This window comes from Dipodomys ordii, unplaced genomic scaffold (genome assembly GCF_000151885.1).
Source record: "Dipodomys ordii isolate 6190 unplaced genomic scaffold, Dord_2.0 Scaffold177, whole genome shotgun sequence".
Classification (NCBI taxonomy): Eukaryota; Metazoa; Chordata; class Mammalia; order Rodentia; family Heteromyidae; genus Dipodomys; species Dipodomys ordii.
Genome location: NW_012267393.1, coordinates 804,734 through 816,556, shown reverse-complemented (window position 1 = coordinate 816,556; position 11,823 = coordinate 804,734). Strand labels below are relative to the sequence as shown.

The window sequence follows — 11,823 nt, the reverse complement described above, 5'->3', positions numbered from 1 at the left end:
CACACACACACACACACACACACACACACACACACACACACACACACCAACATGAAAAACTCAGCACTACAAATGGGTGACAGTGGCTCACGCCTGTAATCCTAGCTACTCAGGAGGTTCAGATCTGAGGATTGCGGTTCAAAAGCCAGCCTGGGCAGGAAAGGCTGAGAAACTCTTATTTCCAATTAATCACCAGAAAACTGGAAGTGGCGCTGTGGCTCAAGTGGTAGTGCTCTCCTTGAGCTGAAGAGCTGAGGGACAGTGCCCAGGCCCAGAGTTCAAGCCTCATGACCGACAAAAAACAAACAAATCCCTCAGCACTACCAGTAATTAATTGTCCTAAAAAGGCGGCCAAAAGTGGAGTGGTGGCTCAAGTGGCAGAGCACTAGCTTCGAGCAAAAACAAGCTCAAGACAGTGCCCAGGCCCTGAGTTCAAGCTCCAGGACCAGTACATCCACGTATGTGCACGCATACGTGCGCGCGCACACACACACACACAATCATAAAAGCAATCTCACTCATAATAGCTACAAAATAATTAAATGCCAATGAACAAATTTAATCAAGAAAAGGACATACTTCTGCAATGAAAATTGCAGCAAAGCAGGTGGGTACCAGTGTCTCACATGTGTAATCATAGATACTCAAGAGGCTGAGATGTTAGGCTTGTAATTCAAAGTCAGCCCAAGCACCAAGTTCATGAGACTCTTATCTCCAAATAAACACCAGAAAGCCAGAAATGAAGATATGGCTCATGTGGTACAGTGCTGCCAGCCTTGAGTGAAAAAGGTTAAGGGAAAATGCACAGGTCCCAAGGTCAAACCCCAGTATTGGTGCATGGGCATACCCACACCCACACAATTGCAAGATGAAAATTAAAGCAACTAAAGAAACAAAATCACATATTGGGAAATTAAAATTATTAACGTCCATACTATTCAAAGCAATTTACGGATTGATGTTACCTATAAATACCAATGATATTCTTTACAACATTAGAAAAAAAATCTTAATTTATAGAAATTACGACAAAACCACAGCCATAGAAGCCTATATCAAAAATGAGTAAAGCGGAGGAATAGTAGTTCCTGGTTTCAAGATATACTACATAGCCAGAGTAACCAAAACAGGATGGAACAAACATAAAAACACACTAGAAGCAGTGTAGCTCATGAATATAATACCAGCTACTCAGGAGGCTGAGATCTGAGGATTGCAGTTCACAGCCAGCCCAGGCAGAAAAGTCCCAGTGAGACTCATCTCCAGTTAACCACTCAAAAACCAGAAGTGGCACTGTGGCTCAAGTGGTAAAAGCGCTAGCCTTGAGCACAAAGAGGCTCAGGGACAGAGCCAAGGCCCTGAATTCAAGCCCCACAACCAACAAAAAGAAAGAAAACAGACATAAAAACCAACAGAAGAGAACAAAGATCTCAGAAATAAACCTACACATCTATAGCCAACAGATTCTCAACGCATGTGCAAAAAACATTGTAGGAAGGACAGCCCTTCAATAAATAGTGCCAGAAAAACTGATATCCAATTTCTGAAATGACCTCTATTTCTCATTCTATACAAAAATCAACTCAAAATCGATCAGAGACTTAAAATGCAATCTGAAACTCTGAAAACTAACAGAAGAAATCACAAGGGAAAGATGACATCAATAACCAGCGCTTAGATACAATCCTAAAAGCATAAGCAGCAAGAGCAAAAGCAGATGAATAGCATTATAAAAAACTAAGTTTCTACACAATAAAGAAACAATCAACAGGGTGAAGGGGAGAAATAAATGGACAACTACTCATCTGACAAGACTAATAATATCTAGAACACATAAGGAACTCAAAAACCAAAAATACAAGCAATTTAAAATGGGTAAATCATCTAAACATTTCTCAGAAAATAAAAATGGCTAACATATGAAAATCAAAATCCTCAGAAATAATCTCATTCTTCTTAGGATGGCTACTATCAAGAAGACAACTCTCATATACCGTGGGCCAGCATGTATAACAGTAGAGTCATTATGCAAGATAGTATAGAGATTCATAAAAAATAAAAATAGCTGATACTGTGGCACACTCACATATATACCACACAGGCAAGAGTACAGGAAGTCTGAGGCCAGACTGGGTAATGAGCTGTACCATTCCTTGGTAAACACCCCAAAGAAACCAGCATACAGAATAAATACTGAATGGCCATGTTTATTGTGGCATTATTCACAACAGTTAAGATACAGAATTGACCTAGGTACTCATCAGTGGATGAATAAAGAAAATAGAGTATTATTTAGTCATAAAGAATAAGTCCTATTCATTGTAGCAAAACAGAGAAACTTAATTATAGTAAGGAAAGTTGGACACAGACAAGTACCAAATACTTGCTTTAATATGTGGAAACTAAAATAACAGTTGGTCCGAACATAAAATACTAAGAGTTAATAACTCCTGATTACCAAGGGTTGGGAAGTTGAAGGGCACTTAGGGAAGGAGAGACAAAATAAGTTGGATTTGATTAGTGCATACTTTATGCAATCATCAATACAGAACATAGAATCCTATTTATTAATTATAGATACATATTACTTATGTGATACAACAAAACAAGTTAGTTTAAATAGTGACACGTCAATAATAATGAAAACAGAAATTGAAGCTACTGTGGCTCTGAATGCGGGAAAAATTGTGGGATTAGTATTATTTATTGACAGAAATAGGATTTATCCAATCAATGAAACTAGGCAAATGTGAAAAAAAATCTTTAGAAGTTGCCTTAAATAATTCTTATTCTTGTACAAATAAATTTTATTCTTCTTTAATCCTAACACAGAAGGAATACATTCCTGTTTCTGACAACCAAAAGAACTAAACATGCTCTTGTGACTTTTCCTGAAGTCAACACTCCCACTTATCCTTCATCTTATAATTTTATTTTTTGTCGGTCCTGGGGCTTGAACTCTGGGCCTGGGCGCTGTCCCTCAGCTCTTCAGCTCAAGCAAGTGCTCTACCACTTGAGCCATAGCGCCACTTCCTATTTTCAGTGGTTTATTGGAGATAAGAGTCTCACAGACTCTGCGATCCTCGTATCTCAGCCTGCTGAGTAGCTAGGATTACAGGCATGAGCCACTGGTGCCCGGCCTTCATCTTATAATGTAAACACAGACAAACAAAAGAGAAAAAAACTACAGTAACTGCTCATACTTTGGGAATGAATCTCCGACAATTGCTGTTTTTGAGGGAAACTCTTCCCTGGAGATAGAGAGGTAACACAGTAACCGAACACTTGACTAGTAAATAGGAAGGCCTGTGTTCGATTTTTCAACACAACATGAACACACACATGCAAACATACACATATACACTTATTCTTAGGTTATGTTCCTTCTTAATTTAACTACTTATCAGTCTAAAACAAGAGCCTGTGTACAGCTACAAGGGTAAAGATTTCTAAAGAAATAGCTTATTTTCTAGTGTTACGCAAACCTATTATTTCATCCAGTTTCTGGTAGCTCATGTTTTTAAAAAATCCTAGCTACTCAGGAGAATGAAATCAGACAAATTTGCAAAGCCAGCCAGGGCAGAAAAGTCCATATGACTGTCTCAAAACAAAAACTAAAAACAAACAAAAAACAGCGAAAGCAGGATTGAAGGTATAGCTCAAGTGTAGAGCACCTGTGGAAGAAGAAAGTTGAGCGTGTGAGTGTGAGGCTGACCCCAAAGTACTAAAAAGGTATTTTGTTTGTATGTGAAAACACACATTCAGCACTTACATAATATATGTTAGTGGAGAAATATGCATCTGTTCTACAACTGAAGGGAAGAGCTTTCATGTTTTTATTTGTTTATATACCTTATAGTATACCAGGAACTCCCCAGGAGTCTATTACCTGAGTTCTCACACTAGTAAGTACTAGGTAAATACTTTTTGTTATATTAAACAACAAAGGCTGAAAACAAAAATACCTCTTTAATAAGAGGATTTAACTCTAAATAACCCAGTCACATACAAGTACTTAGTACATTTACCTGCACCAAACGTTTATCTGTGGAGAACAATTATTAATATTGCCAAAAACTAATGTCAAAGACACTATATGTATGAAAATTAAGGAAGAGGCTTGAAATATTTCTAAATGTACTCACAGAAAGGTAGCTATTAATGTCCACATCATCAGTTATGGTTTGACGCTCTCCTTTATAGTTAATTTTCCGAAACCTTCGTCGAGACTGTCTGGCAGGAATTTCTCTTTGTAGAATACTATCTTCATTATCTTTGGAATTCTCTACCTGAAACACATGTTCACATTCCTGATTAAATATCCAGTTGTTCCATGTTAAAGATAGTCTATGAAGTCTTAACAGGCTCATAAGGAAGCTTCATTTACTTCTGCCATGAAACTGAATCAAAACGCCACATAGGACAATGTGAGTTAAAAATGATTAGACGATGTTATTATAGAGATCTGGAGACCACAGTTTCCTCTCAGGAAACTGTCTCTTTTGCGCACATAAACATACATCCTCTAAGTAGTCTCTTACCAGAAACGAAAGCTGTCAACTACACCTACACATTCAATAATTACAAGTTATAAATTATACTAATTATAAATGTGATTACTTATTTTACTTAGAAAATGATTATGGTTAAGATTTTAGTGAACTGTTTAAAAAGTGGATACAAAGACACTTTTACTCAATACCCTAATACCCCAAAGATTAGTGACTTTGTAGGCTCACAACAGTGATCGTTTTTCAGCTGCTTTTGGTTTTATGGCTGTTTGGTTTGGGTTGTGTGTGCATTACTGGAGATCAAACTCAGAGCCTTGACAATACAGCCTGAGCTGCATCCCGTCCTACAACAATCCTTATAAAAGCTAAATTGACAGGCCTATCTATCTTCAAAGTGTGTGCTGCTGATATACGATTGTACTGCTATACTTCCACAGACTACAGCATTACTTCAAATATAAAGTATCTGTAGAATAGGTGCTTCAGGTTTGAGAGCTAAAGAGTCAAGAACCACATAGCCAAATGACCACAGGCAGAAACTATGAGCCATAATAAATCCACAGTGACTACTATTAAATCCAAAGGCTGACTATACAATTAGACAACAATAGGAATTACATTTGGATACACTGAAGACTCACAAATATATTTGCTTCTTTTGTTTAGATTTAAGTCTGAGTAGTCCAGACTGGCCACAAACTAAAAATCCTGCTTCAGCCCCCCAAGTGTTAGAATTCCACTCTTGAAATACTACACCTGGATTAGCTTCAGATATTTTTAAGAAGGAATTTAAAAATAGCCAGGATTAGCAAACCCTACATGCTATTTCTAAAGGAGTAGGGGTACATCTTAAGTAAAAATTTTACTATAAAAGAGAACAAAGCAACAAGAGTAGAAAAAAGTAAAACAAATACAAAGCCTGTAATGTGATAGAAGTAAATCCAAGCCTATCAGCCACCAAAGAATATAAGTAGAAGAGTTTCCCCAAGTTAGAAAATATAGAAGAGCAAACAGACTTTAAGTAATAACACTCACGGAATACTAATGTAATGACAGAAAAGCAGAAAAAATTAAAATTACATATTAAACATCTCATTAAGAAATTGAAGCTGGGCGCCGGTGGCTCACGCCTGCCTGTAATCCTAGCTACTCAGGAGGCTGAGATCTGAGGATCTTGGTTCAAAGCCAGCCCAGGCAGGAAAGTACGTGAGACTCTTATCTCCAATAAACCACTAGAAAACCAGAAGTGGCGCTGTGGCTCAAGCAGTAGAGCGCTCACCTTGAGCGCCCAAGCCCAGAGTTCAAGCCCCCAACTGACCAAAAAGAAATTGAGACCAGAATACAAGCAAAATAAAGATTTAACAAAGCTTAGCCCCCAACTGACCAAAAAGAAATTGAGACCAGAATACAAGCAAAATAAAGATTTAACAAAGCTTAAGCTGAGCTTTCATTGGGAATGCAAGTTTAATGTTAGAAAACTCTAGTAAAGTAAAATCATACTAGAGATTAAGGAAGAAAAAGCCATAAATCACCATAAGAAATGCAGAATTTTTTTTTGGTAAGTTTCAGTATCCTAATAAAAGTACTTAGTAATGTTTTTTATATTTAAGGTAACCCCTTTTAAGGTACTATGAACTTTTGACAAATTCAGTAATTGTTTTATATCTCCTTGCTCCCTGACACGAGAAATTTCTGCCTAATACATTTCCTGCACCACACCTGATATAAACTATTTATTCCTAGAGGCTCAATCTTATTAGTGACAGAATGGTATTTAATCACCATAGCCTAGGCTATATCCACTTAGAATAGTTTTAAATAGTTGGTTGTCACACTGCTCCCAAGCTTTTGAAATGAACAGTCCTAAAAAGTACATTTTTTCTTATAGTGGAATAACTTGACAATACTTATTTTCTCAATGTGTCCAGCACTGTTTAATATGCTTTATTAAATTGTATTTTCACAGTGGCATTAAAATTAAAGACTTAACAAACCTGGTAGAAAATAAAGAAACAGAGGCAAGGCAATAAGAATTAATGAATGCTAGAAGGATAAGGATAGGGATAACAGTGAGCACATACTTTGAACACTGGAAGAATTTCTGATCTAGACAAATGTGTAAAGAAATGGAATGACATTTATAAACTCAACTGTGTGCATTAGAGTCCTCCTCTCTCCTAGATCTCTTTTGCATCAGGGATCAATTCTAATGGGTTGTCCATTTGTTCTTCTTCCTCCTTCCTCCCCCTTTTGCTTTCAGCACCCTCCTTAAATTCCATCTTCACATTTAGTTTTATCTTTCTTCAAAGAATCAGGCTTTACTTCTCTTCTGACATTATTCTTCATCTTCTCTTGTTTTGTTCCCCCAGTCTTTCCAGAGGGGGAAATCACTCTTGTTTGATTTAGATGATCTCTTTTCAGCCTTCCAAACTTGGCAGATACTCACTGTCCACTGTTAGAATTGAAGCCATTTTTGCCTCCTTTGTGAAATATCTTCCAATATATACTGGCATTTAGAGGGCACTCTAACCTGAGCAATAGGAGGGAGTTTCCGTACATCCTGCCACAACAATCCCATTTAAAGTTATATAGTACAAGTCATATTAGGAACCAGACAGATCATTTTACACCTGCTTTCCCCAGTTCACTTTGGCTTTATAGATAGATACATATCACAAATCTGGCCTGCAATCCTCTCACCATGTTTTCCTGATATAGAAGCTTGGGCATTTCAATAACATACTGAGTAGAGGCAGAGCCCTTATGAACACAGCAACCCCTAATTTTTACACATTTCCGGAGTTCCTTCACATCACACTTCACACATACATTAGATTCCTAATGAATACAGAGGAGTTCACAGAGTAGGAGTCGAATAGGTAATATTTTAATAGCCATCATGTTAATAAAGTTCCTCATGACACCATAAAACCAGTAGCTATGCCAGATGCTGGGAACTCATACTTGTAATCTTAGCTACTCAGGAAGCTGAGACTTTGAAGGACTGTGGTTTGAAGGCAAGCCAGACAGGAAAGTCTATAAGATGCCATCTCCCAAATCATCAACAAAAAAGGTTGGGCTCATATGGCAGAGCACCAGTCAAGGAAGCAGGCTGAATGAGCAAAAGAAGCCAAGTTCAAACCCTAGTACCACCATACCAGACCAGACCAAAACAAAACAAAACCGAGCAGCTGGGTATCAAAAACATTTCCCTCAAGCAAGGTGGTACCAGGGGGTCTATGTGCAGAGCCCGCCACTTCTCAGCCACAACATGGCTATAACTGCGATAAATTTACTGATTTTTTTAATTGACTGTAATTCAATTATACCTATTTGGCCCAATGTGTAATAATCCAATCAAGGTAGTAAATACTTCTAAGAAAAAAAGGCATGTCTTGATGTTGACATTCTGTATTAAATTTTAGACCAGAGTGTTAACATCTTTGACTTTATAACTCTTTCATGCTATTTAAAGATGCTACATTAGCAAGATGCTGGAGTGGGGCCAAGAGGACAGGAGTAAAAGAATGAAGTAGGGAAGTGAAGAGAATACAGCCAAGAATTCATTGTACATACCACAGAACTGAGAAATATAAGGGAAGAGATGGGCTGAAGGGGAGGGAAGATGTTGAAGTGGTAACACAGCTCAAGGTGCATTGTACACATAAATTGCTTTGTTATAAGATAAAAAATTCAATACGTGACCTAAAATTAAGGTAAATAAGGGAAGAGGTGGGTTGGGACAGTGAATGAGAATGTTGAAAGGGTTAACAGTGATTAAGATGCACTGAATTCGTAAACTGCTTCAGTGAATGGCAACTTGAAGATAATAAAAATTTTCAAAAGTTAGAAGGTAAACCAAAATAATGATCCTATGAAATCCGAAGAAGCTCTTTGGTTCAGTTAAGTAATTATGTCACAAGGTCTTTTAAAATATAATTCTAAAGCAAACATGTCAAATTAAATTAGGATGATCAAGAAAGTGTTCAACAAAAGATATCTCCAGTCACCAGTTGGATTACTCAAATTTGTATATATACATGAAGCTATTTCATAAACACATGGATCAAGCATCGTTCAAAATTCTAAATATGTCCTACTATATTTTGTTGTACAATACAAAGCATTTTAAACAATACTGAATGCCCATGAAACAGTTCTGGAATTTAAAAATTACTAACCACAATCGTGGTGGTAATGGCTACACACACACACAGTCTTTCCTAAAATATCTGAAGGTATGTTTCTTGACCTTGAACTATATATTAACATGTAATTCCTAAAAGTAAGTGCAGTTATCAAAATCAGGGAATTCAGTGTTATCTAATCTGCAATACATATTCAAATGTTATCAGTAATACCAGTATCATTTATAATTATCTCAATTATTCAGTATTAAATAAGATCAAGCATTTTATTTACTTGTTACTTTTCTCTTTTCTCACTTCATGTTGAACTATTTCTTAATCTTTCTATGTACATCTTGACACTGGAATATTTAAAGTGTACAGTCCATGCTGGGCGCTGGTGGCTCATGCTTATAATCTTAGTACTCAGGAGGCTAAGATCTGAGGAATCTCGGTTCAAAGCTAGCCTGGGCAGGAAAGTCCATGAGACTCCTATTTCCAATTAATCACCAGAAAACCAGATGTAGCACTGTGGATCAAAGTTGTAGAGTGGTAGCCTTGAATGAAAAGCTCAGGGACAGTGCCCAGGCCCCGAGTTCAAGCCCCATGACTTGTGTCTAGCAAGACATACCACAGATAGGATAGTCTGTCCTCAGTGTCAGTCTGTGAATAGATGGAAAGTAGATTCCACCAGAAATGGAGTGATTTTTCCCTTCATGAGTGATTTCTGAGAACACACTTGGAGACTTAAGTATTTTTTTCCACTAAATATCAGCCTTCAAGGTGTAATAACAGTTTTTAGGAATTTTCAAAGTAATCATTACTGCTTGTTAACTGCTACTCTACTGTCAGGAACTCAGTTATTAATAACATCAGGACTAACAACTGTTTGTACTATACATGAGGGTCCCATCAATTACCATACATTTTTATTTCAATTCCCAATTAGATGACATTATAAATTTACTTCAACTATGTATCGCTCTTAAAAAGTGAAAACTTATTGCTGAAACAAAAACTCATCCCAAATAAGGTATTAACATCTGGATCACTTCCTACTTGGATCTATTTGTATATCTCTTTATTTTTTTCTCTAGCTCTTTCCCTCTAGTGTAGGGAAAAGAATGCGTATGTTTCATTTACTGACTAAATTCAAAGGGAAAGGAACAAACACTTGAAATTATGGTCCCTTTCCAAAGCCTTTAATTTTCTGGTGGGACAGGTAAATTGGTACCTTTTAAATGTAACTATCCCATGTTTTACATTTTGCAAAGAATCAAAGTTTGAAGAGAGTATATAAGCTTGGTATATGGTTCTGATGCTTTTTAAAATCGCTAAAAGTTCACAGCAATGGAATCTCCTTGAGGGTTTCATGCCTACTTCATTTAACATAAAAAACTGAAGCATATCAAAAACAATTCAGCATTCTTTAAGGTTCTTACCACAATCATTTCTGAAGGCTCTAATACAAGACAATCACATCCTCTTTTTCCTCCAAACTGCTTACCAAAACTATAAAAACAGAAAAATAATTTCTTTAGAAGTTATAAAGTATTTCAATATAGGAAACAAATAAAAAATCCTGAGAGGTTAATTTAAAAAATGCTGGTCTTCTATCTTTCCTCTTAATTATCCAGATATAACAAATATTAATATAGTTCTATACAAAAATTCCATTTAAATTTCTGACTTTAATTAGTCCCTAAAATTAGTTACAAAATTAAATTCCAAACATCTGTAATTCAGTACTGCTGAATTAAAGGAAAAATTTACCTAAGGAGGAATGATAGCATAGTAACATATTTCACAAAATAAAAAAAAACTATATATATTAAATTATAGAAAACATTAATATTCACATGTATAAAGAAATGGAAACAAGATAGCTTATTAAAACAAATTGCTTTAAGCCAGTGGCTATTTCTTTGGTAAAAACTGAATATTAAAAGAAAAAAGTATTTTTATATTCTTAGTCTGAGAGAAAGATTTCGATGCAAATAAAAACCAGAAAGCAGCCAGGCATCAGTGCCTTCAATCAGTTATCATAGCTCCTCAGAGGGCTGAGATCTAAAGACAGTGGGCCAGTTTGAGCAGAGAAGTCCATAAGAGAAGTACAGTCTAGCAAAAGAGCTAGACTAGAGGTCTGGCTGAAGTGGTAGAGTGCTAGCCATAAGCGGAAAAAAGCTGAGCAAGAGCATGAAGAGCCCACCCCCAAGTTCAAGCCCAACACTGGCACAAAAATCCATCAATAAGTAAAACCAGAAAACAATCATTTCCTTCGTTCCTCCCTCCACAAACTAGGAGTGGTAACTCACATATATAATACTAGCTACATAGAAGGCATTAGTAGGAAGATGGTAGTCCGAGGGGAAAATAAGTGAGACCTTTTATGAAAATTAAAACAAAATGGGCAAGGGCCATGACTTAAGTGGTAGAGTGTTTGATGATCTAGATACCTGAGTAGACTCTGCATTCAAATGCCAGTACCATGGGGAGAAAGAGACAAAAGAGACAGCAGGGGCAAAGGAAGGAGAGGCGAAGGAGGGAGAAGGAGTGCACAAGAGAGCACCTATAGGGAACAAGCAGTGGCCATCAGCACAAGAAGAAGTGTTCAATAATATTATGCATCAGAAAATCACCTCACACTAAGATGCTGAAGTAAAAGGCTGACTGACACCAATGGTGGCAGCAATATGTAAAATAGAACCTCAAACTCCCACATATTGCTGTTGGGAGTCTAAGTGATACAAACACTGTGGAACTTAGGTATACAGCAAGCCCTGCTTATTTCCCTCCTTATTTGTAGATGCCATTACAAGTGGTTTTGGTCAAAAGGAGAATACACATACATACAATATACAGCTCAGTTGATGTTGAGAAGCTCTTAGTTCCACATTTTATCATCAGTTATGTTTACATCATTGTGTGATTTGTTAAGTGTTCCCTTCCCTATAATTTTATGAAAATGTGGCTTCCAGAAAGCAAATGATGTCCAAGAAACAAATGTGGCAGGGCTGGGAACGTGGCTCAGTGGTAGAGCGCTTGCCTTGCATGCCTGAGGCCCTGGGTTCTATTCCTCAGCACCACATAAGCAAAAAGAAAAAAAGCCAGAAGTGGTGCTGTGGCTCAGTGGTAGAGCGCTAGCCTTGAGCTGAAGAGCTGAGGGACAGCGCCCAGGCCCAGAG

At 37.0% G+C, this 11,823-nt stretch overlaps 1 protein-coding gene across 3 annotated transcripts in view; it reads right to left on the bottom strand.

Annotated features, from left to right (window-relative positions):
* Rapgef6 (Rap guanine nucleotide exchange factor (GEF) 6) overlaps positions 1-11,823 on the bottom strand; it is a 147,888-nt gene that overhangs the window by 99,289 nt on the left and 36,776 nt on the right. For all 3 annotated transcript variants that reach the window (XM_013033804.1, XM_013033807.1, XM_013033806.1), the window contains exons 5-6: positions 10,081-10,150; positions 4,146-4,289 (exon numbers count right to left, since the gene is read on the bottom strand). In XM_013033804.1, coding sequence (XP_012889258.1) covers positions 4,146-4,289; positions 10,081-10,150 — 214 coding nt within the window. The remainder of the gene's footprint in view (positions 1-4,145; positions 4,290-10,080; positions 10,151-11,823) is intronic.